General features: G+C 32.7%; 1 protein-coding gene across 5 annotated transcripts in view; it reads right to left on the reverse strand.

Moving 5' to 3' along the window:
* SOX5 (SRY-box 5) overlaps positions 1-26,459 on the reverse strand; it is a 674,508-nt gene that overhangs the window by 36,512 nt on the left and 611,537 nt on the right. For 4 of the 5 annotated variants that reach the window (XM_011363058.1, XM_011363057.1, XM_011363055.2 and 1 more), the window contains one exon: positions 3,333-3,510. In XM_011363058.1, the coding sequence (XP_011361360.1) occupies positions 3,333-3,510 (178 nt within the window). Of the gene's footprint in view, positions 1-3,332; positions 3,511-12,918; positions 12,983-26,459 lie in introns of those variants that run through there. The other variant, XM_011363059.2, reaches the window with a different exon arrangement.

Consider the following 26,459-nt stretch of genomic DNA (forward strand, 5'->3'; position numbering starts at 1 on the left):
TGACCTTTACGACACCATTAATGCTCACAGCTTTTATCCAACTACATTATTACTCATTACAGGTTCAGCTTTCAACATCTGAATTTGTTGAAAAGAGAAAAGTAAATTGTAGTGGCCTCAAATCCTTAAAAATATGACGGATGCATATGTGGTGAAGGAACTTTTCAGGGAAAAAAATATAAGAGAAAGTCAGATGATAAATGTCATTAAATATATTCTTGCCTTTCTAAAATATTTTGTCATACTTCATCCAAAAGTGCCGAAGTAAAAAATTATCATACGATCAAAATGCAAATATTTTAGTTATTCCATTAGTTTAATATTCTAGTTCGAATGACATTACAAAAGTAGCTCATATACCAACATTATGATATTTATCAGCCTTCATGTCTATTATGAAAATGAATAATTCTTGCCAAGTAAAATATTTTTCTCTTACATATGTAGGACACGAAAGCAAGTCTTATCCTTATCCTGGTATTCGTGTAAGATGTTGAACATAGTAATTGAGAGAGCGTAACAGAGTGGTGCATAATGATAAAAGCACATGCATACCTTAACTTTTCAACTTCTAAAAACCTAGGTTTTCATTGTTTTGTTTCTCACTGCCACACCACTGTACCAAACTGACTTCCTCTTGACAAATAATCTGGAATTCTACTTTGTGAGGATAGAAGCATTTAAAACATACCCCGTCAGCTTTCTTTCTGTCTATCCCACAATTTCTCTGTAACTTTACCCTTTTTTCTTCATTTCTTTTGGTCTCAGAAAAATGAAGAGGCATTTCTGCTTTCCAAAGTTAATCATTTGTCATCATTTCTTCTTCCTTTATCATCACCCATGTACTGTTTTATATCTATTTCTCTCTCCAGCTCTTCTCTTTGAAAATATATGTTATATGATTTTTCTACTCTAAAACCTGTCTCTACTCAGCCTTCTCAAAATCTCTTCTCAATATCAGGCTTACAAAGAGACTGATCTATTTATCAATTGTACTTTCTTTCCTCATATTTCTCAAATCTTTGTAATTGGAATTCTGCTAAACTTTTCTACTAAAACTTCTCTGTTCAAGTCTGCCTATCCACGAGCTCCAGCTAAATCTTAATGCCTTTCTTCTTCATGTTCATTAACTTTTCTACAAAATATGACACCATTAAATAATCTTTCTTTTTTGAACTATTGTATTCTTAGACTAGCATGATAATGCCCTATCTTCATTCTGATTCTAAGACATTCACTTGCTTTTTATCAGTTTTACCCGCCGCCCCAAAGTATGGTGGTTTTGAAGTATATCCAAAGATACTTTGATATTTCTCCCTTCTGACATGGAGCCTAATTCCTCTCTCTTGAGTTGGGCTGGACTAAGTGATTATCTTATAATGAAAAGAGTAAAGCAGAACCGACTATCTGTGACACTGGAGACCAGGGCATAAGAGACACCATGGCTTTCTCTTTGTTCTCCCTCTTGGATCATTCAACTCTGGGGAAAGTTAGCTGCCATGCTATGAGCAGCATTATGGGAAGAGTCATGCAGCAAAGAACTAAGGTATCCAGCCAACAGCCATATGAGTGAGTTATTCTGCAAAAGGATCATCCATCCCCAGTAAGATCCTGCAGCCCTGGCTAACAACCATAAAAGAGACTCTATGCCAGAACACTCTCCCCCCCTCCTCCCCCGCTAAGCTTCTCTCAGATTCCTGACCATTAGAAACTGTGAAATAATAAATGTTGGTTGTTTTACCCTGCTGAGTTTTGGGTTAATTTGTTATGCGGCAATAGATAACTAATACAGTAAGCAATACCTATGATCCTTTAGTCCTTCTTTTCTTACCTTAAACACTCTTTTTGGTGAACTTATTTGCTCTGACAGCTTCGACAACATCAATGGGGAATAATTTCTATGTCTAAGGTTCTAGCACCCTTTTTGAATATCAGACTTAAATTTCCATTTCCTTCTGAACATCTCTACATAAATGGCTCCTTGTGCTTCAAGTTCAACATTTATTAAATTTTTATATTTATGTCTTCCCCTAAATCTGCTTCCACTTTGGCCTTCTGTTTCATAGTTAAGGCACTATCTTTATTTTATAAATTCAAAATCCTAGACTCTTATGTCCAACTTGAACCTCACCAAGTATATTCTACTGTGGATACATTATGCCAATTCTTCTTTAATAATATCTCTTCAATCTATTCTCTCCTTTTCTTATGATTCCTATTTCTAGTTCATGTAACTTACTTTTGTCCTACACTAAAACAATAGTTTCTCTGATTCCAATCTCTTTCTGCTGCCAATACTCTTCTTAAAGTTCTGATCACATTGCTGTCTGGAGAAAAAGTCAAAATTTCTCAGGATATCATTCAATCAGATTCCATCTACTCCTTTCAGTTTTAGCTCTGATCACTTTCCACTACACACTCATTTTATATTTTAGCCAAATTGGTATATTTCTCAAAAATATGATATTTTACTCTGGTTTTCTTTTTCTTCTTCAAGGCTCCATTTGTTTTAGATGATCTCCAACTTAGTCTTCCTTAATCATTTCCAAATAGAACCCATCACTTTCTTCTTTTTGACTATCGGATTGTACCCTTGCACTAGAATAGCACTTAGTACAGCTGACTTGTGCTATAAGATAAATGACTTTTCCCTCAACTAAATCCTGAGCTCCTGGAGGGCTGGTTTGTGCCAGCCTTTTCATAATTGTAAGCCAATAATAAGCATATCAATAAATGTTATTTGAAGTAAGTATTTACAGTCTAATATGATGTTTACTAAAATTATTTAATTATTTTAAAAAGTTAGCTTTTGGATCATTTTTCTAGTGTTTGCTTACTCTTCTAAAATGACAATTATGGGAAAATGAAGCTACTCACTTTTTACAATACTTTGCTGTGTTTAAGTAAATCTCAAATAGAATGGACTGAACAAACTTTATACTCTAATGATTGGCTGCTAATTAGGCAGAGTGTATTTCATTATTATGTATACTTTGTACATATCACAAAAAATGGAAATAAATTTCAGTGATGGAAAAGGCAAGTCACCTAACAATAAGACTCTGGAACCATTGCTCTCTGTGATTAGTCATTTAGGCTTTATATATATATATACATACATACACTTAAGAACATATATTACATCAACAAACATAACCAGTTCAGTTAGATTTTCAGGGGGACATTATAACTTGGACTTCAGGTTTATCAAATTGGAACTTTCCTATGAAACTAAAGCCATGCACAGGGTATGCGTGATTTGCCATTAAAAGATAATTTCATTCAATTGCCATAAACAGAAAATCAGCAAGAACAAAAGAAAAAGAACTTACCTATTGTGCTAACTCTGGCTGAAGGACTAGCTAATGCTGCTGGGACAGAGGCTTTGAGGGGGCCTGCCCCACTGTTTATTCTCAGAGCTGGCATATGGGGAGAGGTGGGTGATGTGGGTGATTTGCCATCAGAGGTCTTGGGTTTAGCTGATAGGTTCAGTGGCTGTGCCACTTCATCCTGCAATGATTATTAGAACATGAGCTGTGATAAGGAAAGGCTGATTAAAAATGTCTAGAAAAACACAGGTATACTGCTTGTCATTTCCCATCAAATTATTCTACCATCAGTGATCTTAACATTCAATTTTAACATTACAGTATTTGGTCAGTTGTCAACAATGTCACTTTCAACTATGTATTATGAAAAACCTTTTGTATAAGATAAAATACACTAGCCAGAAAGCACATAAGTAATGTTGCCTGTAAGAAATATTCTTAAAGAGATATTACTTGTACTATTCATTTATATTGAGAGACAATGCATAGTTCATATAAAATTCTGATGTAGATAGGTTTTTTTCCAAACTTTGAAGAACAGGGGTTGAGTCTCAAGCATCTTTGTATCCTGGCGCTTAGGTAGAGTACCTGGAACATCCATGATGGAGAAGTAAAATGGTGTGTATCTCTGATCAGAACTGCTCTCCAAATTAAATACAAAAAAGAAAAGAAAACTTTCTAACTGAAAAAAAAACTTTCTTAGAAAATAATCTCTTTTTCTTAGGTTTCACAACACTTTTGGATTTGATCTAAAAATAAACATAATAAACATTACCCTAATATGCACTGTTTATTCATATGTAACACTGTCCTACATACTTAACATTACATTTTTTAAATCCCAATTTGTTTTCCAGATTTTTTTTTTTTAGTGCACTACATGGTGATATAAAGATCTATATGTGGTCAGTTCATCAGGTATGGTGCTTTCCAAATGTTCTATGCTTGAATAGGTCAAGTTTACATAGTTTACATTATACCTATATAGTTTACATAGTTTACATTATACCTATACCTATCTATATTAGCCTTATGTAATTTCATACATACAATTTATGGATATAATCATCACTCAAATGTTTATCATAATATATAAGAATCAAATAATATTGACATTGTATCACTTTTGTTGCAAATTGAGAAAGTCATTCCTTTCCTGTGCTCTAAAAATTGCAATATTGTGACATGTTTATACTTTATTGTTTACATTATATCCAATTTTACATAGGTATTATTGTAGAAAAATAGTTTCTACTTAGCTACTCTTATTTTCATTAAAAAATATACCGGCAGTAGCAGGATAACTTGTGAAACAGTTTAGAATCAAGTGGTGTAATCTGGTGACATGGAAGTGTTAATTAATATGTACAAAATTTCATGTATATTTTTACCAAAACCATTGAAATAAATCACTCTATAAAAATGATAAAATGGTATAATATGGCATCTATTTCAAGTTTATATCTTTAAAAATGGTTTACTGCTATTAGATTCTATGGTTAACTGCACTTAGGAAACTTACGAACAGGCTAGGGAAAATTACTCTTTAACAATTTTTTTTTTCAATTCTATTTTCTGATTCAGAGAAAAGAACAGTTATTTAAAATCCATGAGATAATTCAAATGGCAATCTGAGATCATGTTAGATGCATAATAAATTAAGACCATTATACTACATTTATATGGATTCATAGAATCTTGGAAGGAAGTTAAATAAGATAATTTCATGACTGGCTCAGTATATAATTTTGAAAAGTTTACTTTAGCATTTTAAAAAGTACAGGGGACAAAATCATCCCTAGCTCTTTCAATTTGAACATTTAGTTGAGCTAGTCAGCCATAATCCTTTTATATGATGCTATGGTTGGCAGAAACCCAAGAGTATTGTGTCCCTTTTGTCCTATACTCTAATATGGATGGCTAATTCTCAAAATGAGGTCCTTGGACTAGTACCATCAGCACCACCTGGGAACTTGTTAAAAAGGCAAATTCTCTTATCATGGAGACTTTGGAGGTGGGTTCCAGCAATCTGTGTTTTAACAAGCATTCCCAGGTGATTCCGATGCACACTAATGTTTGAGGGACACTGCCTTACATAATATAAAGAAAGATTATTTAAAAATATTTATTAGGTTTCGAAAACTTTTATGAAAATTTCCACAATATAAGGAGGTGACATTAAGGAAGTGTAATATTATTTCAACCTTTAAAATTTTGTTGGAATATACCATATGCTAATAATAATACACAAATAATAATAAACATGCATAAGCATGATAAACTAAACACTACTGAGATTGAGTGAGTCAATAAGGATTAGAATCTAGATTTTTATCCCTGTTATTTAGCCAAAATATCCTTCAGACAGGAGCTTCACTGACTGTTTACTAAGCAGCTGTGTATATTCTAAGCATTTTTCTCCCATCAAATGTTCTATCTGCTTACTACCTTCTGTGTGAAACTACTGGCTTTTGTCATGACAACCTGAAAACTTCCTCTGACAGCATCACAACTCTTCCAAAAGTTTTCAGGGGATACTTGGAGAAATTAAAGGTGGCTGTTTCACTTGACTGTGTAGAAAAAAAAGAGCAGAAGAAATATATTCCCAGAGATACAACAGAGATTTATGAGCACAGAGGAAACAGAATATGAGGGTACGTAGAAGGGAAATGGTGGTGTTAATGAAGATGATGCAGATGTGGGTGCTGATGGGGTGAAATGTCATTGGCTTATCTTTAAGCACTAAGAACTATTATATGCACATACTGAAAAATGACTACCCAAAGCGGAGACCCACTGGAACTCTGAATATTCTCCTCCATTCAAGGCATCACAGATGTCTGAAAGTCAAAAAGTGCAAAGCCCCAAGGACATAATAGAGGTTGACAGTTCCAAAGTTGATGGAAATGTCATTCATAATTGCCTTTTCATTCTCTTTTATTGTGTGACCAGGCTAATGGTATATTAATAAGAACCCACATGCTTAATCCTTATACTACTGGTAACTATATAAATAATTTTGACCCATTATATGATATTATTTTACAATTATATTCTTCGAATAATTTACTGAGTTATTATGCCAAATTCCTATTATTAATGAAAAATACAAAATTACGGTAGTTTTCTATTTTCTATTAATTTTTATTTGACTAAATGAAAATTCAAAAATCATAACTATAAAATGGAAGTAGACTATTTATGACATGCATTCCCATAAATATGAATATGCACAATAAACACCAAAAGTAAGGCCTTTTTTACTTTTTTATTTGCGATATCTTTTTTAGGAAAAATTTAAAAGCTTAAGATTATTAACTTGTATTTTGACAAATAAAACATATTTAAAAATTATAAAAAATAATTTACATATAAAAGAATGTAAGTGATTTTCAAGGTCAAGAAAGCATTGGAAAAGATTTCTATCAAGTTCACTATCAAGCAGTGAGGAAAGCAATTTCCTTTTAATTATTTGTCCAATTGTTAAATGATATTGCTAGTTGAAATTTGAAAATAGCGTGTTTCATATTCATTGCATTTATATACAAACTGATAGGTAAGAAGAATCTTATGTATCTGTTGAGGAGCTCCCAACTTGTGTATGATAAATATAAAGCAAGCATATAAGTAATTGCATAAGTAAAGTAAATGTGTAAGCTTATGTAGCGAGTTTTAACTAATAGAAGGCTATTATTTACATTTGTAGAATTGTAAATATTTCAAATCATTTATTTAATCTTCAATACTGTGAAGTAATTAATAACCTGTGAGAGGAAACTTAAGCTCAGAAAGTTCTAATGAACCCAGGTTTTTGGACTCAACATACAATACTCTTCGTTTCCATGACAATTTTTAACTTAAAATTTGAAAGATGTCTGTGAAATATAATTTCTGAAATTCAGGCCTAATCATATAATACTACTACATATAAGCCACATAAAGGTCAATACACAAACAATAAAATGAATACATATATTTGCTATTTTATACATTAGTTTAAAAGTTAAGGCACAAAGTGTTTACTTATTTTGATTTTTTATGCCTCTCTGTTTTCTATGCTATAGAGCATTGAAAATTTCCTTCTTTAATTCTAAAGTGTTTTTAACTTAGACTATTCTTTAAGGAAAATATGAAAGGTTCATGTGCAATATACCAGAAATATAACACTTCATACAATAATGTGCAAGAGAATATTATTTTGTATATCCAATTACAAGTTTTTGGAACCTATGCATGTTATAACTTTTCCTAATAGAGTATTTTATAATCTTAGTTTTCTGGGATAGAATGCAAAACAAATACAATACAAACAAATATAATAGTTCAGGCATGTTCCATTTACTATGGCTATCATAACTTGTCTGAAAGCAAACATTTCACTTAATATCAGAGCTGTGGTCACAGAACTAAAAGTATTACAGATGTTCTAATGAATTTGTATACCAGCCAACGAAAAGCCGCTACACATATAAATAATAAATTAGATTAAGAAAAGAATTTGACACAAACATACAGCCTCAGATGCACTGAAGAAATACCAACTCATCGTGAATGAAAGGATTATTCCATGTAAACTTAGCAAACACTATGAAATACAGAGTTAAAATATATTTCATTTAGATGGTTTTCTAGTAATAAGCTTATTCTAGGAAAAACATGTTACACTAACATAATTGTATAATATTCCTAATTTTGTAATGCACAGTGACCAAAAACATTTTTGATGTTTACTTAAAGAAACCAAACATAATTTATAAATGAAAAATTATTCTCCAGAATCCTGGAGGGCTACTTCTCTCTCTCCAGTTCTTAGCCTTCATTCATTCTTTGATAAGGAATTTTAATAGAGAACTAGAAAATAAGAATACCAGTATCTTAAAGAAGTCTACTCCTTTCTTTCTATTTGCATCCTTGTCCTTCACAACATGAAAACATACCCACGTGCCAGGCTATAAGATGCACCACCAAGGATATGCAAATGAGTGTAACCTCCAGAAGAAAAACTTCACATCTTCATTCATGCTCATTACCTAATTGATGATCTAGTTTACATCATATCACAGTAGTCTCTTAAATCCACTTCCTTAAAAATTTACCTAAAGTAGTTATTGAAAATCAAACATTTATTTCATAGTTAAATTTATAGCAATCTAATGGCAATGAACAGGAACACGAAAATTTATTCAATCATTCATCCATTCATTATTTATTGAATGAAATTTCAACTATTTATTAATTCCTGTTATATGGTAGACATTACAAAAATGCAAATCACCTGACCTTGAGGCATGTGGCTTCGAGACTTTGGTTTTGGATGGTCAACGATAAAGGAGCAAAGAAATGCATTTACTTTTTATTTTTGAGACCTAGGTGTACATGTATGTGGAATTGTATTTTATTTACATGGAATTCTTTGAAGACAGTTTTTCTATGCACTTAGTATATTATTTCATTTATAAATACGCTTTGATTCTTTAATAGCCACATAATGATTGAAATAGATGTATATATAATTTCAGGCTACTTCCTCTACACAATTTGAAAACGGTGATTGTCCTCATAATGATCATAAACAGTCATGTGAAGTAAGTAGCAATAACAACATATGGGGAAGAGTAAAAGCATTCGTGAAACATGTTGCAAAATTAATCATACTGCTGCTATTATCCTCTCTGATGAAATAATCATATTAAATTAAGTAGGGAAGTTATACGACAGGCTGAACTGCATAATATACACTGCTGCTACATCTCTCTTCTCCAGCTTGTGGCCACATTCATCTTTTCTCCTCTTCTATCCCTCTTATTCACTGTGGGTGCCCTCTCTCAGCTTTCCCACCCAAATAAAGCATTTTTTTCCTATAGTTCAGTAGAGGATTACTAGAAAGAAAAACAAAACAAAACAAAAACAACAACAAAAACAAAATAGAAATATAACGAGGATCTCCAAAAAGACTGGCAGGTTCCTAATCTTTCCTTCATGTAGAACTGAGATGAGGAAAGGTTTACATTTATGCGCAAGAGTCAACCAAAGTGATATAAGATAAAAACTAATTTTAACAATCTTATTATTTCTTTAGCCCCTGAAGAATTAGAAATCCTGCTCATGTGGCCACTCCAACTCCATACTTAATTAGTAGTTTCCTGTTATCCCAAAATCAAGCCCGTCATCATACAGAGCACATAGTCCTGAAGCCCCTTTCATGAACACATGCTTGGTTTTGGACTTACAGATTGCAAGATGCCTTGCTAACCAGCCCGATAGAGCTCTAGGAATTCTTTGATAGGTATTTTGCTATGTTAATGCTACTATTAGACTTGATTGCCATTTAAATGACAATCAAATTATTTAGCTGAAGGTAATATGTTCTAGCTTCCCATTTGGCTTCCTCGTTTTGTCATTTTACACTTTTGCTTAACGTACACCTGCTCCCTTTAAAAGTGGATGCTAGTAGTATAGTTGGGGGACAATTGCTTCAATGTGGTAAATTACACATTGCTTTTATATTTAAATCGCTGGTCCTTTTAATTTAAAGGTATTCAAATAGTATTCATCATTTAATTTTTTGTTTAAAATGTCCCCCGTACCTTTTCCATTAATAATATTTTCTTTATTCATTTAATACCTCAAAACTGTAAATTGTACCTACGAACATATACATTTTATTTGAAAACAAATAGAGAAACAATAAAGAGCATGGCTCCTGGAATATCAACAATATTTCACACCTATTATTTTATTTTTAAAAAATTGCTTTGAAATACCTAAACCAAATAATGCCATTCTTTCTACACACAAAGTTCTTCTGTGACAGTCAGCCTCCAAGACAGCTCTCCATAATTCTTGCCTCCTGGTATTTATACCTCTGTGTATTCTTCTCCCACAATAAATAGGGCTGATATACACAACCAATAGGATACTGTAGAAATGACAGTTTGACTCTTGATGCTAGGTTATAAAAGACACTGCAGCTTCTACCTTCTTCTTTCTTGGATCATTTTGCTCTAGGGCAAGATTTCTCAACCTTAGAACTATTGCCATTTTGGACTGAATAATTCTTTGTTGTGAGGGACTGTCCTGTGTACTGTAGGATGTGTAGCAGTAATCCTGGCTTCTACCACTAGATGCTCGTAGCGCTCCTGCCCAAGTTTCAGCCATCCAAAATAACTCCAGACATTGCCAATTGTTTTCTGGGGGACAAAGTTACCCTTAGGGAGATGATCCTATTTGAGAAGGACACTCAAATAGCCTATGGCAATGTTCAAGTGGAAGGAGCTAAGCTTCCTGCCAACAACAGCACTTACTTGTTAGGCATGTGAGGGAGCCACTTTGGGAGTAAATAGACCAGTACCAGTCAAGCTTTCAGATGACTCCAGCCCCTGTTGACAACTTGATTGCAACCACGAGACTCTTAGTTACATCTACCTGGTAAGCTGCTCCCAGATTCCTGACCCACAGAAACTGTGTGAGATAAGCATTTATTGTCTAAAGTCACTGAATTTGAGAGTATTTTATTAGGTAGCAATAATTAATCCATCCTCTATGAAATAAGTATGTATGGCCAATATACACGTAAGTTCTTAGGTGATTCCAAAGCATCTTTTTACCATTACCTCATTTTGTCTCCTGTAAAAATACTTGTTTCTCATTCTTTAACCACATACATGAGTATATTTTATGAATCTCCTTCAACTTTATTTCCTTTGCAAAGCTAGATGTCACCATTTTTTTTACCATTTCCTTTTCTTTTAATATTTCCTCTTCCCTCTCCTTAACATATCTAACTTATTAGCTTTTAAGATCTTACTTTTAGGTTAACTATCTAACCTCTACTTTTTAGTTTCAAAATGTTCTAAAAGTATAATCTATTGATAGTTTCTATATATTAATAAGAAGAATGTCATATGAGAAGATCTTTAGCTACATTGCCAGATAAAAACCTACTCATAGAAATTCTGTTAAATTTCTTGAACTATATTTGAAAAGGGGAAGATGGGAGGAATACAAGTGTCAACAATAATATTTGATGAGGACAGTTATAACATGAACCAGCATAAAATGTATGGTGTTTCAGATTTAATTTTGTTTAACCTCTGGTTCCTAGACAACTTCAAATTCCTAATAATGTTATTTTGTCCTATGGTATTCCTTACATCTGATGATTGCTACTATCTTTTTAAATGATTAACAGTTTACCAAAAGAAAGCACAGATCGGTAAGATTTGATGTTAATACAGTAGTCCCCCTTTATCCAAGGTTTTTCTTCCCTCCTCCTTTTCAGTTACCTCCTGTCAACCATAGTCAGACAATATTAAATGGCAAGTTCCAGAATTAAACAATTCATAAGTTTGGAATTGCACATCGTTCTGAGTAGAGTGATGAAATCTTGTGCCATGCTGCTCCTGCTCTGTCTTTCCCAAGATGAGAATCATCTCTTTGTCTAGTATCTCCACATTATATATGCTCCTTCCCATTGGTCACGTAGTTGCCATCTCAGTTATCAGATTGACTGTTGCAAGTATTGTAGTGCTTGTGTTCGAGTAATCCTTATTTTACTTAATAATGGCCTCAAAGCACAAGGGTAGTGATGCTGACAATTTGGATATTCCAAAGAGAAGTTGTAAAGTATATGCATGAATAGGAAGAAACATAGAATATATAGGATTCAGTACTATGCACAGTTTCAGACATCCACTGAGGGTCTTTGAACATATCCCCCATGGATAAGGGGGACTACTGTAATCAAACCAGTTCTTCTTATTAACTTTTAAATGTAAATCTCAAAAGCTTTAAAAAGTTTTAGAGAACTGAAGAGATGGTCACTCCATGCACAAAAATAATTTTTTGGCACTACCCGATAGTCCTTAAATTCATAATTAAAAAGCATTTGTCACTGTTCTTTTCTTATTAGTTCCACTTGAAATATGTGAAAAAAAAATTAATCAAGAACTACAAAATTATCAAGTGATGAAATGGATTAACAAAAAATAAATAAATAAAGCAGGAGCTCTCAAAGCGAAAAAGCTTTACAAAATAGACTGTAAGAAAATAGAAGCCACACTGATCAAATTCTACTACTACCTCCAAGTTGGGAATGGCACCTCTACCTGCACCTGGATGTACAGAATGAGCACTCTCATCTCTCTACCTGAATCTAAAAAAGGAATTAATATTAAAAGGACAGCAGAATAATATACATAACACCAATACAACTGAGTATAGACTGTGTGTCTCAGTGGGGTCACATAAAGGAGAGGTAAAAACATCACATAAAAGTCTATTATTCAGGAGGATAAACACTCATAAAAATATTAAAAGATTGAGTTTATCTTAAAACAAAGCAAACAAAATCAAATATTTTGGAAGACCCTCAGAGGGCTAAACAACTTTCCTTTCCAAAAATATCTGTGATTCTTTTAGATTTTCTAGAACCTGGGAAAAATTTAGTCTGAATATAAGAAGATAGATTATCTTTAGATAGTCAATCTGAAAGAAAAGTAGAGAAGAAATAGAAAGCATAATGATATACATCATTTAAAACTAACTGTAATTAATTAAACTGAAGACCTCATTTCCAATGCTTATATACATGCATGTACAGGTTCTAATGGGCATAAATCTCTAATAGTCTAGGAAACTCACTATGACTGCCTAATGATTAATCACAGTTATGACAGTTAACCAATGTATTGGTGTTTATTTGGGAAACTTAAATAAGGGCTAAATTGTTTAAGGCACAAACCTCAGGAAGAATGGACATGTGTGTGCGTGTGCGTATGTGTATGTGTGTGTGTGTGTGTGTGTGTGTGTGTTATGGGTTTGAAAGCAAATGAGATACAGAGCAAGGTGGTTAGAGAAGACTAAGGCAGTACCTAATTTTTACTGACTACAACAACCATACCACCATTTTGCATGAGTTGTTTTCCTGAATTGCTGATGGCAAAACAATCAGATTTTAAATATTTTCAGAAGACTACTCTTTAAGGGGTCCTTTATGGTTGATCTGAGTACTCTCACCTTTTACAGTACAACTTTCATGGAGGTAGGCATTAGTATACTGTTTTTATCATCTACACATATGCCTTAAATAAAAAAAAATAATAATAAACACTGACTACTAAATTTTAATTACAAGATTAAGCAATGATTCTTGATCAATTCTAAGTTTTTCTATTGTTTTTCATAAAATCTTTTAAAAATTCTTTACATCTACACACAATTCAAATGCCACTTTGACTAGTGAATAACAAAATAGGAGCATATGCTCTACCAGAATGTATCCCTTCACATTTAAAACTCTTCAAATGAATTCTTCTCACGACTTGAATTTCATAGCTCTCAATCTTCAGAGCTTTGCTCCCTTTTCTTCTTGCTTTCCCCTTAGGGCTGAAGGTTTGAAATCTTTGGGACCCACTGCTTTCTACTCAGAGAGATGTCAGCTAACAGAGGAGTTCCATTGTCAGGAACTCCTTAGCGACAGGCTTCCTATTAATTTAACTTTAAACTTTACTAGGTCAGTACATCCAAACTACAACTCTTTCACTCCATTCATTGCAGACAGTGAAAGAGGGGCAGGCAGTCATTGAAGATAAAGGGGTAAGAGTCCAAAGATAACTAAAAATAAAATTAAATGCAAAACTCACCTCTCTCACTCCCACTTGCTTTAACTCAGACTGATTCTCCCCCTTCAGATTAAGAGTGGCATTAGCGATTTTCCTTTCTGAATATAGAATTTAAAAAGTTGTCTCTTATGCCTTTTTTCCTCCTCATGTAGTAGGTTTATTCTTTAATTTGCTACAAAAGCATCTTTTAAGCGTTATTCCCAACATTGCTAGTCATGGGAGAGAATGTATAGTCCATTTGGTGAAGCAGTGTACAGACACTAAATGACAGAACAGTTTAAGGCTATGTCAATTGCTAGGAAATTTTAACACTTAAAGAAATATCATTGTGATTAATCTAAAAGAGTGTCATGAAGGAAGTTCTTTTGAAATAAAATTATATTTCATTTAGCCTGAATTATTTAGACTGAATTCTTTGTCACAAATGTGGTTGATTCACTAGTCTAGGACCAGGATTTAGACTTTGGATGTCAGGTATCTAACTTAAATGCAATTTTCAGAACTTTTCATAAGGTTATAATTTCCTAATTGTGTGGCTCCTTACACCAGTTTTTTGAAGAGTCTGAAAATACAGAAGGGTATCAAGGGCATGAGTTCTCAGAACATTAAGTTCTATAAAATTTGCCATTTGGAATTAGATGATTTTTACTAGAAATAAAGGTTATTTTTCCCCTCCTCAAGATATTCATCAAAAGTAATTATTTTCTAATTATTATTGACTTAAAGTGTTTTTTCCCTTTCTCTTCTTATAATTAACCTATTAGAGAGTGAACAAAAGAAAATGTATAATACATATCTAAATAATCACATGAGTTATGCAATTTTGACCTGAGAACTTCTGAGGTCAAAAGAAATATTGATTTTTTTAAGGAAATTTTGTCATTAAGGGAGCTAGTTTCTGAAAAGTAAATAAATGTTTATAGCCCTATTCACTCTTGGTTATAGAAATATTTTGGGGTAGTAGTTAAATATTATAAAACATATAAAAGTACATTTAATAAGTTTAGTAACCTAAAAACCAATAAATTTTTAAAATAATTTAAGTATTTTTATATCTTTTCATTTTTAATGCTGATTTTCTAATATTCACTTTACTTGCTGAATCTAAATTTTACTTTAAAAGTCACAAAGCATCCTCATATATTTTGTCTCATTTTAGTCTCAGAGCAAGACTATGAGATATCATCAACCCACTTCACAGATAAAGAAACTGAGATTAGAGATATTCGAAGATTTGCCAAAAGTCAGAATTTTAGTGAGCTTGCGACCTGAACCCAAATGATAGGAGTATAAGCTTAGGCAAATTCTCAAGTTACCTCTCTAACATCTACATGCCAACAGGCAAAAGTATTGTTAAGCAATAATTTCTTTGAAAAATTAGACTAACCACTGCAATCTTGTAATTTCTACTTAATTCTGAAGAAATTTTTATATCCTGTTATGACACAGACCATACAGAGCTCAATTTGAGTAACATTACTCAGAACCCCTGCAAAATTTTTATAATACCAAATCATGACTATTTTAACAAAGTAACTACAAGTAGATTCCAAATGCATTTATATATCTGAAATACATATCAAAGGAGTATTTCAAGGAAATGCCATAAACATCAAACTATTATCTGAATGAGCCTATTTTGTTTCAACATAAAACACATGTCAATTTATATATATCCAAATACTATCTAGTCATTTCAAGAGGAACAAATATTGCAAAGAAATGATGAAGAGGATGAAAATGATTTTTAGCCCACCTAATGGCTTGACTAAAGGCTATGAATCCATCTCAGGTTTACTTCAAATGAGTTGTGTCAAAGGTTACCCACAGGCCATTTTATAGTAATTTATAGCTGATGTCTGCAAATCTCCTTTTATTTTAATGATAACCCCAGTAGAGTCATTAAGGTATTCTTTGTCTTCATGGCAGTGACCAGGAAGGAACTGATATCTTTAAAGAATTCCAAGGGGTGATGACTATTTATATAGAATGTCAGTTAAGGCCAGTTTTTATGTTGTGCCCTGAAGACAAAGTCTTTCTTTTTCTCAACATATTGAAGATGCTTAGCAAGATAATATATTCTGCCTATCATTGTTATACTATCAAATTCAAGGTATAGGCCAAAGAAAATTCAATGAAGATGAAAAGATTTGGAATTGAGCATAAGGTAAGGGTCTGATTTTAATTATAATGATCTCAAATTTGTATTTAAGCTCTCACAGAATAATGATTCTTAAGTGTCTGGATTGAGTTAAGCATATCATGAATCATGAGGAACTGCAAGATTGATTCATCAGATATTCATTCAAGAAATAATCAATTAAAATAATTAATGTGTAGTGAAACTCAGTTGTAATGCCTCATGTTTAATTTTTTTCCAACCCATAATATTAAAATATTAATACATTTCACAGTCTGGATTATATAAAAGTTTTTATATGGCAACTGTAATGATATTATTACATAAGAGTTTGATCATATCTTTTAGTATGAACTAAGGAGAAAGAATGAGTGCATTTACCTTACAACTGGCCTCAGTTTGAATGTTGCTTTGGGGGCACCTGATTGCCAAATAAAATGAATCTATGTTTTTGATCCTTACACTAAGAAATGGAAGATATATATGTATGCAAAATATAAACAAATATGTGAATATGTATAGGTGAGATATTTTCCTGCCATTTGAGCTAGATTGGCATAAAAGAGAAAGATAATCTCGTAAAAATAAGAGAGGAAATGAAATTTTCCCTTCTGAAACTTTATTTGAACTGTCAATTAAACAATCTAACAAAACTAGCCAATATTTGTATAATCCTGTACTCTTCATTTCAGCATCCACTTAATTCTTCAGCATATGGAAGGGAGGCCATTCACTTGGAGATGTATTCACACTAAATGAACTCATAATGCTAATGTACAAACTAGAGTGCCAATTAATTGATTAATACCTGACCAGAATATTGCTGAGTTTTCTAAGGTAAACTTTCTAATTTCAAGTTACCTGAAAAAGAAAATTTCACACTCAGAATCAGGGCAAAAAGAAGAAAATAGTGAGTGCTTCATTCAGTTCATTGCAAGAACTGATAAATTATGTGTGCATAATTCCCTACAGATAACATCTCTACAATAATCAGAATGCTCGTATTTCCTATATTCAGTGTGTCTCACCTAGACCAACAAGATAAACAATGACAAATCTTACTTTTAGTTTCTATAATATTACTGTACATGGTCTTTCTACATATTACAATAGCATTCAATGTTTCATTTTTCATAGGTACAATCATGCAATTCATGTTTCATTGAGATTATTCAAGTCATTGGTCTTCTACTTAAGGAGTACCAAAAGTAGTCATGTTTGAACATAACATTTTGGCTTACTACCACAGATAGTTTGCTAATTTTTTTTGTTTATTCTTTTAACAGAACTAGAGCTATGATTATATGTCAAATATTATGCTTGGTGCTAAGAATAAATAAGATATAATCCCTACCCACAAGCGACTAAGAGTCATACAAGGGAAAACAAGTGCAATCAAGTGTCATAAGGGTGCTGTGATTCTATGCAAGGAGTGTATATCTGTGCAGTGGAGTCACATATGATGGAAGAGCCAGGTTTATATTGAGGTGATCATTGAGATAGATCTATGAGTAGCCAGGTTTATATTGAGGCGATCATTGAGATAGATCTATAAGGCAAGAGGGAAAGTGGAATGAAGAGGGCAACGCCATCCAGAGAGGTAGAATGACACAAACATAGGCAAAAGAATGTGAAATAACATGATACACAAAGAAGCGATTCCATTTGGAATACAAATTGCTGGGATAGGAGAAAGGAAAAAGTAATAAATTAGGCTAGTGAAGCAGGTGGGGCTAGATCACAAATGCCATGGTAAAGGGGTTAGACTTCATTCTTTAGGTATTTTTGTCTTTACATTTTCATTCTTCTTAATTTCACTCCTAAAGTTCTAAGGATGCATTATGGTCAACCTTAGTTCTTTAGAATTCAATAAAATCCAAAACTAAGTTTCTAAAATCTAACTCCTACCTATGTGTTTTTGCACAGGCTGGTTCATTTTCCTTCAAAAACCTTCTAAATGGATATTTTCTGGAAGTCTTTCCTTACCCTATTTCTCTTCAGGTGTGCTGGGAAATATTTTCCATACCTCCAGATTATTCTTTGATCAGTATTTAGCCCATAGTATTTTGGTATTTTAACTGTTTATTTGCCTGTCTTCCCCATTATATTGTACAGGGTGTTAACTACTTTTTTTTTATTATTATTATTCTACCACAGTGTATAGCATATTGTAGGTGCTCAAAAGATTTACTGAATAAACCTCAATAAATGTCATTTAATATCTTCTAAAAGTGACCCTAGAAACCTCATCTATGAATAACATAGTCATCATGTGATTTTTAAAAATTATATAAACCAGTTAAGAAATGTGTAGCTTTGTTTTAAGCAAAATGTAAAGTCTACTGCTTGGAACATGTCTTTTTCCCAAAGGAAAAAGTGTAAAGATCAACAATAAGATCTCTTCCTAGTAGAAAAGATCTCATTTAGGATAAATCATATTTTATTAACCGTATTTTAAAACAGGATTCAAATATATTTTAAAATAATATTTTAGAACTTTTCAAAATATTTCTTTTTGTCTCATTAAATTCTCAGTGTTTTATTTTACATGTCCAGAATTCTATAAAATAATATGGTTACACCAAGGACTTCAAAGTTCACCTGACAGGAGTTAAAAACTATTACCGAATTAAAAAAAAATTCCTTATACAGACATGTTCTCTTAAACCACGTTGTATTAATAAATGTAACTGCAAAAATAGATGTATAGTAAAAACCATATCACAAACAGTGATAACTGAGGTTTAAATTCATATTATTAAGATGGAGTTGTGTAATATAAACATTTAATCTAGTAAACAGAGATTGAGTGCGTATTATGAGCTAGCCACTTAAAAATCAATGGATAAAGAAAGTGTATCTGATATGATCAATCTTAGGGAATTGATCTTTCCTTCACGTAGTTTGTTGCAAGTCCATAAATTATAGTCCTAGATGTAACAGATCAAAACTGTAGCTCACGGCAACTTTATGAATGCTAACAAAGACAAGCAAAAGCAAATTCAACAGAAGTTACCAAGAGGTTCTCTTAAAACTAGATCAGAACCATCATTTTTCAGAAAAAAATGATAGCATGAAAATCGTCACTAAAAATTCCATCATTTGACCTAAAATTCTTGTTTTGCTTTGTATTTATATAGGATTGACCTGAATATTGAGTTCTTGCTGACTTAAAATGAAACTTTGATCCTTAGAAGAGTTGCATAGAGAAGTACAGAAAACACAAATCTGAACCTATTTAAGAATATTCCTATAGCTGTCATAATGCTTTTATAATACTTCACAACAGCAATTTTCTTCTTATGTTAAGTTCTACTGGAAATACCACAAGATAAAAAGTTTTGCAGTATTTCACCTTTTCTATTTTAGGTCTCAATTTCTTTTTCTCCTGTTTATGAAATATCTACACTGCCAAAGTCATCAAAATTGCACAAGAAACCTTAATAGTTCAAATTATATAATAAGTTAAAAGAAAAGATTTCCTTGGTTATTGAAAGGACCAATTTTAATGAAAGTCTCATACAGAATCTCAGAATGATAATTGGTCTTGAAAAGAACTGCAATAGAGCTTTAATAAGAAATAGTTTGTGGTTTTATGAAAAAATATAAGGTCCTTAGTCTTTTCTGGTATTGCAAATAATGTGGGAGAAAATGAATTTTCATCTATTTGAGTGTATGTCATAATGGTAAGAATCAATTCATCAGGAAGATAGAAATTTCCTAAACATTTATGTACCTAATAATATTATTTATATATACATATATATATATTACATATATATATATATGTAATCTCCTTCATATTACTTTGGTTATATAAAACCTATAAAATGAAAATTCTGGTCTTTGTTTTCTCTAAATTTAGTGATCTCATCTTTATTCTTTTCAAAACTAAAAAATTAAAGGATTTTTTAAAATTGTTGAGTTCTGAAAAAAGTCACCCAATGGAATCAGCTATTCTATAGTTGGAAGTAAAAGTGCTAAAAGCTGTGGGATATTGCATTTTTAATTCCTGTAGCTCACAAGGGGGAGTATAATTCTAAGAAGCATCTAATTATATTATCCACAAGGACATCCAGGACTACAGAAGGGGTACATTCTTCCCATGAGAACCTCTGGACTCCTTAGGACTAAGGTTAAAAAAAACCTCCTAGCTGTTCATGATATTTAGACACTTGAAATTATAGGCATGCTGCCTTCCAAGCAGCAACTGTTGAAACAAGTTTTTAATATTCAATATTCTGAGGAATTAAGAATGTATTTTTCAAATTTAATACTTATAAAATTAAAATTTCGACAAGCAAAATTCTTATTTCAGTATAGAAAAACACTCAAATGTATTTTTGAGTAAGAGTTGTAAAATTGTTCCCATTTTTCCCCAAGAAGGAGCTATTCCATATTTCTAATGCTATTTAGTGTCTTTTGTGTTCTAAAACTAAGACACGTGATATAAGAAATATGTGCTTGCAGATTCCTCTGATGATATTAAGCAGATCCTAAACAATAATTCACAGTCAATGCGAATACATCATGCACATCTGTTGAAGACTTTTTTTCACATTTAATAGTAATCAAGTCATTCAATTTCTGGTCTATCAATAGACAACCAGATAAAGAAGATGCAGTACATGTATATAATGGTATACTACTCAGCCATAAAAAAAAAAAAAAGAAAGAAAGAAAGAAATCTTATCACTTGCAACAACATGGATGGACTTGGAGAGTATTATGCTAAGTGAAATAAGTCGGACAAATACCATATGATATCAATTATATGTGAAATCTAAAGAGCAACATAAACTGAAAAAAAAAAAAAAACAAAAACGAAAACAAAAACAGACTCACAGATACAGAGAACAAACTGATGCTTGCCACATGAAGCGGGGTTAAGGGGCTAAGTGAGAAAGGTGAAGAGATTAAGAAGTACCAATTGATAGTTACAAAATAGTCATGGGATTATAAGTTACAGAATAAGGAAGAGTCAATAATATCATAATAACTATGTATAGAGCCAGATGGGTACTAGGCTAACCAGGGAAATCACTTTGTAAATGATATAAATGTCTAACCATTTCAGTGTACACCTGAAACTAATATAAAATAATATTAAATGTCAACTTTAATTTAAAAATAAAAAATTAAAAAGACAAAAACATAATTAAGAATATATGTTCTTTAGTTGATTATTAGAAGTAATGTAAAACTATATGAATTATGATGGAGAACTTCATTATCTTATAACTTCTTGGACAGGCACTGAATTAAAATAGTCTCTCTTTCTCCTTAACTTTTTAAGTATAACTAAAAAGCATTTCACTGTATAGAATATAACACAATAGACATATCAGAATTTTGTGTATAAACTCAATATCAGTAAAATAAAGACTTTTAAATGCATTATGAATGTACATGCTTAAATAAATCATATAAGGATTTTGATTTTTTTAACCAAGAAAATAATGACATTATTTACAGAAGTTTTACAGAAACTTTATGAGTTTTTTTTTTTTAAGTGGTGGCATTGTATACTTACATAACAAGAAGAGGAAGGAGGGGTAGGGAGAGAGGGTGAGGGAGAGGAACAGGTAGGGGAGAGGGAGATGATGAGGGGCGTTGGGGGAGGGGGAGAGAAACGACTTTTGAAAGAAAGTTGTCCTTTCAAAAATTCTCAATTCAGGAGACTGCAGGTTTATCTCAATGATGAAAATTACGCTATTCATAGTGTAAAAACTACTCTGTTATAGTTGCTTTAAGATTTCACTGATTTCACACATTTCACTGATTTTTATAAGACAGCTGAAAGTCTGCTGCACGTGGCAGATCTGTTGAAATCACAATTGGATTATAAAGTTTTATGTAAAACAAAAAAAATTTTAAAAATATATCAAAAGCAAAATCAGATTAATTAGAAATTAGGGTCTGTTTCCTTATGTGGCCTGCTCAAAAGACACTCAGTAAAATTAGAGTTTCGAAACTCTTAGAAGCACTAGTAAATAGCAATTATAATTTTTTAAGGTGACTATGTTTAAATCAATATTCATGTGTTAGTGTTAGTACTGAAATATTACTCCAAAAACTCAATCTTTAATTTGCTTCTTATGGGCAGTGACAGGTACTATCATTTGTGTGTGTTTTCTTATATCTTATACTATTAATTAAAAATCCTGATAAAGGAAGTGAATCTGGAAAAACAAAAAGAAATAGTCTAGGTTAAATCTATGCTCCTGGCATTTACTGGCTGCTCTTAATAGGCCATATATGATTGTCTTTTTTTTCTAGCCCTCACCGTATCTCCCACTACAAACTCTGTGCTCCATGAGGTCAAAGACCTTTCTACATTGTTCACCAGTATCCTCAGGTCCTTAAGACTCTGACCACCACATTATAGGCAATTAATAGATATTTGCAGAATAAAATCATCTCATCTCTCCAATGGCAAGGTCCAGGATATGTCATTAGGGCTCAAATTCCAGAGTGCTTCTAAGGAAGCATTGTAGAGATGCTTAAAATATTAATTAGTCCAAGAGATAAAAGAAAATTTTTTCCCTTTGCCTCAAAGACATAATACCTTAGGAAAGTAAGACAATACATAGGCAATTACAACAGTTTAATAAGCAGTTTGACAAATGGAAAATGCATCATTTCTCTTTAAAAATGAATACACTTAGAAAATAATTCAAACTCCTTCCATGAAAAAGTCCTACATGGTCTGGTCTTTCTCATTCCCAACTTCATTTCTTATTCTCTCTCATGTTCATTGCATTCTAACTACCCTAGTCTATTTTCAAGACCTTGAATTTGTCAACCTCACTCACATATTAGGGTCTTGGCAATTGCTGTTCCTCCTGTTTGGAATATCTTTTTCTCATATCTTTGTAGGTACTTTCCTTTTTATAATTTGGCTAAGTCTTCAGAGAGGGCTTCCCTGATAGCTCTGTCTTGAAAAGATCCCCTCACTAGTCCTCAGGCACTCTATCTTTTACCCTGTTTTACTTTTTTCACAGCATTTACCAATATATGAATTTATCTATTTGGTTAGTTGTTCATAGTTTATCTCTTCCCATTAACCTGCAAAATCTTAAGAGGACAAACTGTTATGTTCTTAGCTGCAGCAGCTATAGTTCTACAGCCTTGAAGTGAACTTGGCACTTGCTAGGCATAAATTAAGATTTGTTGGATCAATGAGTAGTAGGTGTTAAGCATAAGGTGCAATAAAACAATAAAAAGAGACAGTCCTTTGAAGAATAAGAAAATGGAACTAAGAGATAGAAACTAATTCCATGTACTATTGTTTGAGTTCTTGGTTAAGCCACACCTGAATTCAGAATAAGTTTTTTTTATAAAAAGGAGAATGAATACATTTCCTTTTAGTTTAATCCAGTTGAGCTATGTTTTCTATCACTTGCAACTGAAAGAGTACTAAGAAATATAACTGCCATTCACTGGAACCAGAAATTGGAATATTGGAAAGTTGGTTACAGTTCTATTTAAATAAGAATATTGTGACATAAGAGTTGCTCTGAATAAAGTAACACCTCCTCATGAAGTGGTAGAATCTCTCTTATTGTAGGAGTCTAAGCAGAAGCAAAATAACCCCATGACTGGTTATTATGTGTTGGACTAAATACTTTGTTTCCTTCTTACCTAAGCTTCCATAATTCAATAAACAAAATATCTGATGCATTTTGTTAAATAAATGAAACTTTTATATATTTTGAATTTTGAACTTGTCTGTCTTCAACTTAGAAGGTTACATTCTCTTTATTTTTTGTGTGTCTTACATCTACATCTGCTTAATTATTGTATTGTTTTCTACTCACTGTCCACTCTCCAAAGCATTAGTAGAATGCTTTGTTCTCTCTCAAGGAAAATCTATTGATGAACTCTTAACAAATAAATATGTATATATACTATTTTCATTAACCTAAATAAGACATTAGTATTTGTTGTAATTTTAATAACAAATCTATACTCTGGGGTGTTTCTAAAAGAGACCATTAAATCTTCTTACTATATGAGTGAGAAAAAAAATGTTTAAGTACAATGTATTTAATTAAATAAAGAGAGAGAGTCAAATCTGAGGTTTAGGGGAGGAGTCCTCCACAGTGTCACTTCTCAGTTCTCTAACCGAACAGTTCCAATTCAGGTAAGAGCTAACGGGGTGAGAAAGGGTCAATAATCAGTAGTTCAAATGAGGTTCTGATCACTAATTTAAGAGAGAAAATAATTAATTGATTGGCAGAATGTTTTAATAAGCCAAAATGATAAATGATTCCCTAAAAAGAAAGATAATAGAAGTGTACGTTTGCTTACTCACGCTCTGACGTAGTAATGACTTATTATGTGACCAAGAGAAAATTCTGAGATGTCCTAAATTAAATTACAACAGACCAGAGGATGCAAGGAAGAGACAAGGGAAGTTAATGAGCTAACAGCTGCAGGCAGAAACCAAGAGAAGTCTGATTACATTCCTAAGTGCATGTTGCAACTTTGAATTAACATCCAGGTGGCTATTTTTGCAATTATCTAGAGAGAACAGCAAATAGCCAACCACCAGGTGTCACCGCATCCTGCTTAGGCATGATCTTTCAGGTCTGCTGCCCACCACCAACCCAAAAGAGCAAACACTTCCTCCTTGTGCACTGTGCACCTGTCCCAGAACTATCCCCATTTCACCTTCTCCCAACTCCTTTACCTATAGCCAATATACATTCTTTCAAAACAACTTGCATTTTTCTTCTGCATCAACCCCAGGATGGAGGACATGTTGTCTTCTCCATCTAGCACTGCTGCTGGTGGTTTAGACTCTGCCTTCCCCAGGACCTGGCTCCTATTTTGGCTAGCATATGGCTCAATAAACCCTTTCTTTTCGGAAAGCTTTCGGCTGTGAAAGTTTCCGTTCAACGCATATTTAGCCATGATATTCATTGTGGTTGTACTAGATACTACTCCCATACGGGAACATCTTTCGTATTTCCTGTTTTTCTTCCCTATATTATTTAGCCTTTACTGCCTGGTTTTAAAATATTTTAAATACATAGCTTTTTTGGATGGTGAATCTGCTTCAGGTTGGACCTATTTTAGAGGGCAACTTTCACTTAAAAAATGTGTTTCTGTGGGTCTTCCTGTGTCTGCACATGTTCAACCTCCTCTTGGTTTGCATTATTAAAAAGCTTTGACACGGCTCATCAGAGCTGGCTGCTGTGTTGAAGACAGGCTCCTGTCAAAACAAAATCAGTATACTGGGAAACACAGGCCAGGCCGATTGAATTCAAAGGACATCAGCTAAATCCCTCTGTATATTTTGCCCCTTTAAAAAACGCCAAGATAAAAATTAGTCTATCTCTTTTGTTTAGTAAGTTTTATTATTTTTGTTACAAATGTGGCCAACTCCTCCCCCCCCCCCCCGTCTCCCTGAGTCATAAGAATATATCACCAAATGGCCTACTTGGATATTTAATACCACTGTGCTCAGAAAAGCCTCTGTTTAAGTACCTAGCTGTTTGAGATTCCTGTCGACTGAATGCAGATGAAAAGGAAAGGAGGAGGCTCATCACAGGGGTTCTGTTGATAACACTTCATTTAACATATTTCAGTTTAGTAACATCGGACTACAAAAAGAAAACTATTTTATTTAAAATGACAGGGCGACTATGTTATATCCACTGTAAATATGTCCCACTCAGGAAGTGATGATAATGATAATGGGCCACATTTACAGTTTAACTCTATGGGGTGATTCTTCTCAAATGAATTCACCTCTTGCATATGACACATGCATATCACATCTCAAAGGCTCACAAAATAGTTATTTCACAGATATTGAAATACGGGGGAGAGAGGGGTGTTAAACAGCTATTCAACAAAGCACAAAGCAGCTGTACAAAGCAAGGTATTAGGGAGATTCTAGTATTTAATTGATATGCTAGACGCTGTTTAAAGCATAAGAATAGAAAATGGCTGAGTTGAATGTGGTTATAATTAGCTGAGACTAACATCGTTTTCTGTTCTGAAGTTTTAGGAGAAATGAAATCTACAAAATACCAGGTCCAAGAGTTTCTGGATGGATCAGTGATTTTATTTGATCTTACATATATAGATGAATGGCAGCTGCTCTTTTATTAATAGTACTTAAGCACTGTGGATTACTTAGAGATACTACATTCAGAGGCCAGTTCTAGCCCTGTACGGTGAGTAATAATTATTTGAGATCTTGACCTGGAAAGCTCTAAGAATAAGTCAAATGGTAGTCAAGGGACAATTACATTTTTGGAAATTACATTTTTGCAACTACTACTCCTCAAAATTTTTCATGGCCAGATAAATGTGAAAATACTAAATGAAGTGCTTTTTGAAATTTTCATCATG

Source organism: Pteropus vampyrus, unplaced genomic scaffold, assembly GCF_000151845.1.
Source record: "Pteropus vampyrus isolate Shadow unplaced genomic scaffold, Pvam_2.0 Scaffold82, whole genome shotgun sequence".
Classification (NCBI taxonomy): domain Eukaryota; kingdom Metazoa; phylum Chordata; class Mammalia; order Chiroptera; family Pteropodidae; genus Pteropus; species Pteropus vampyrus.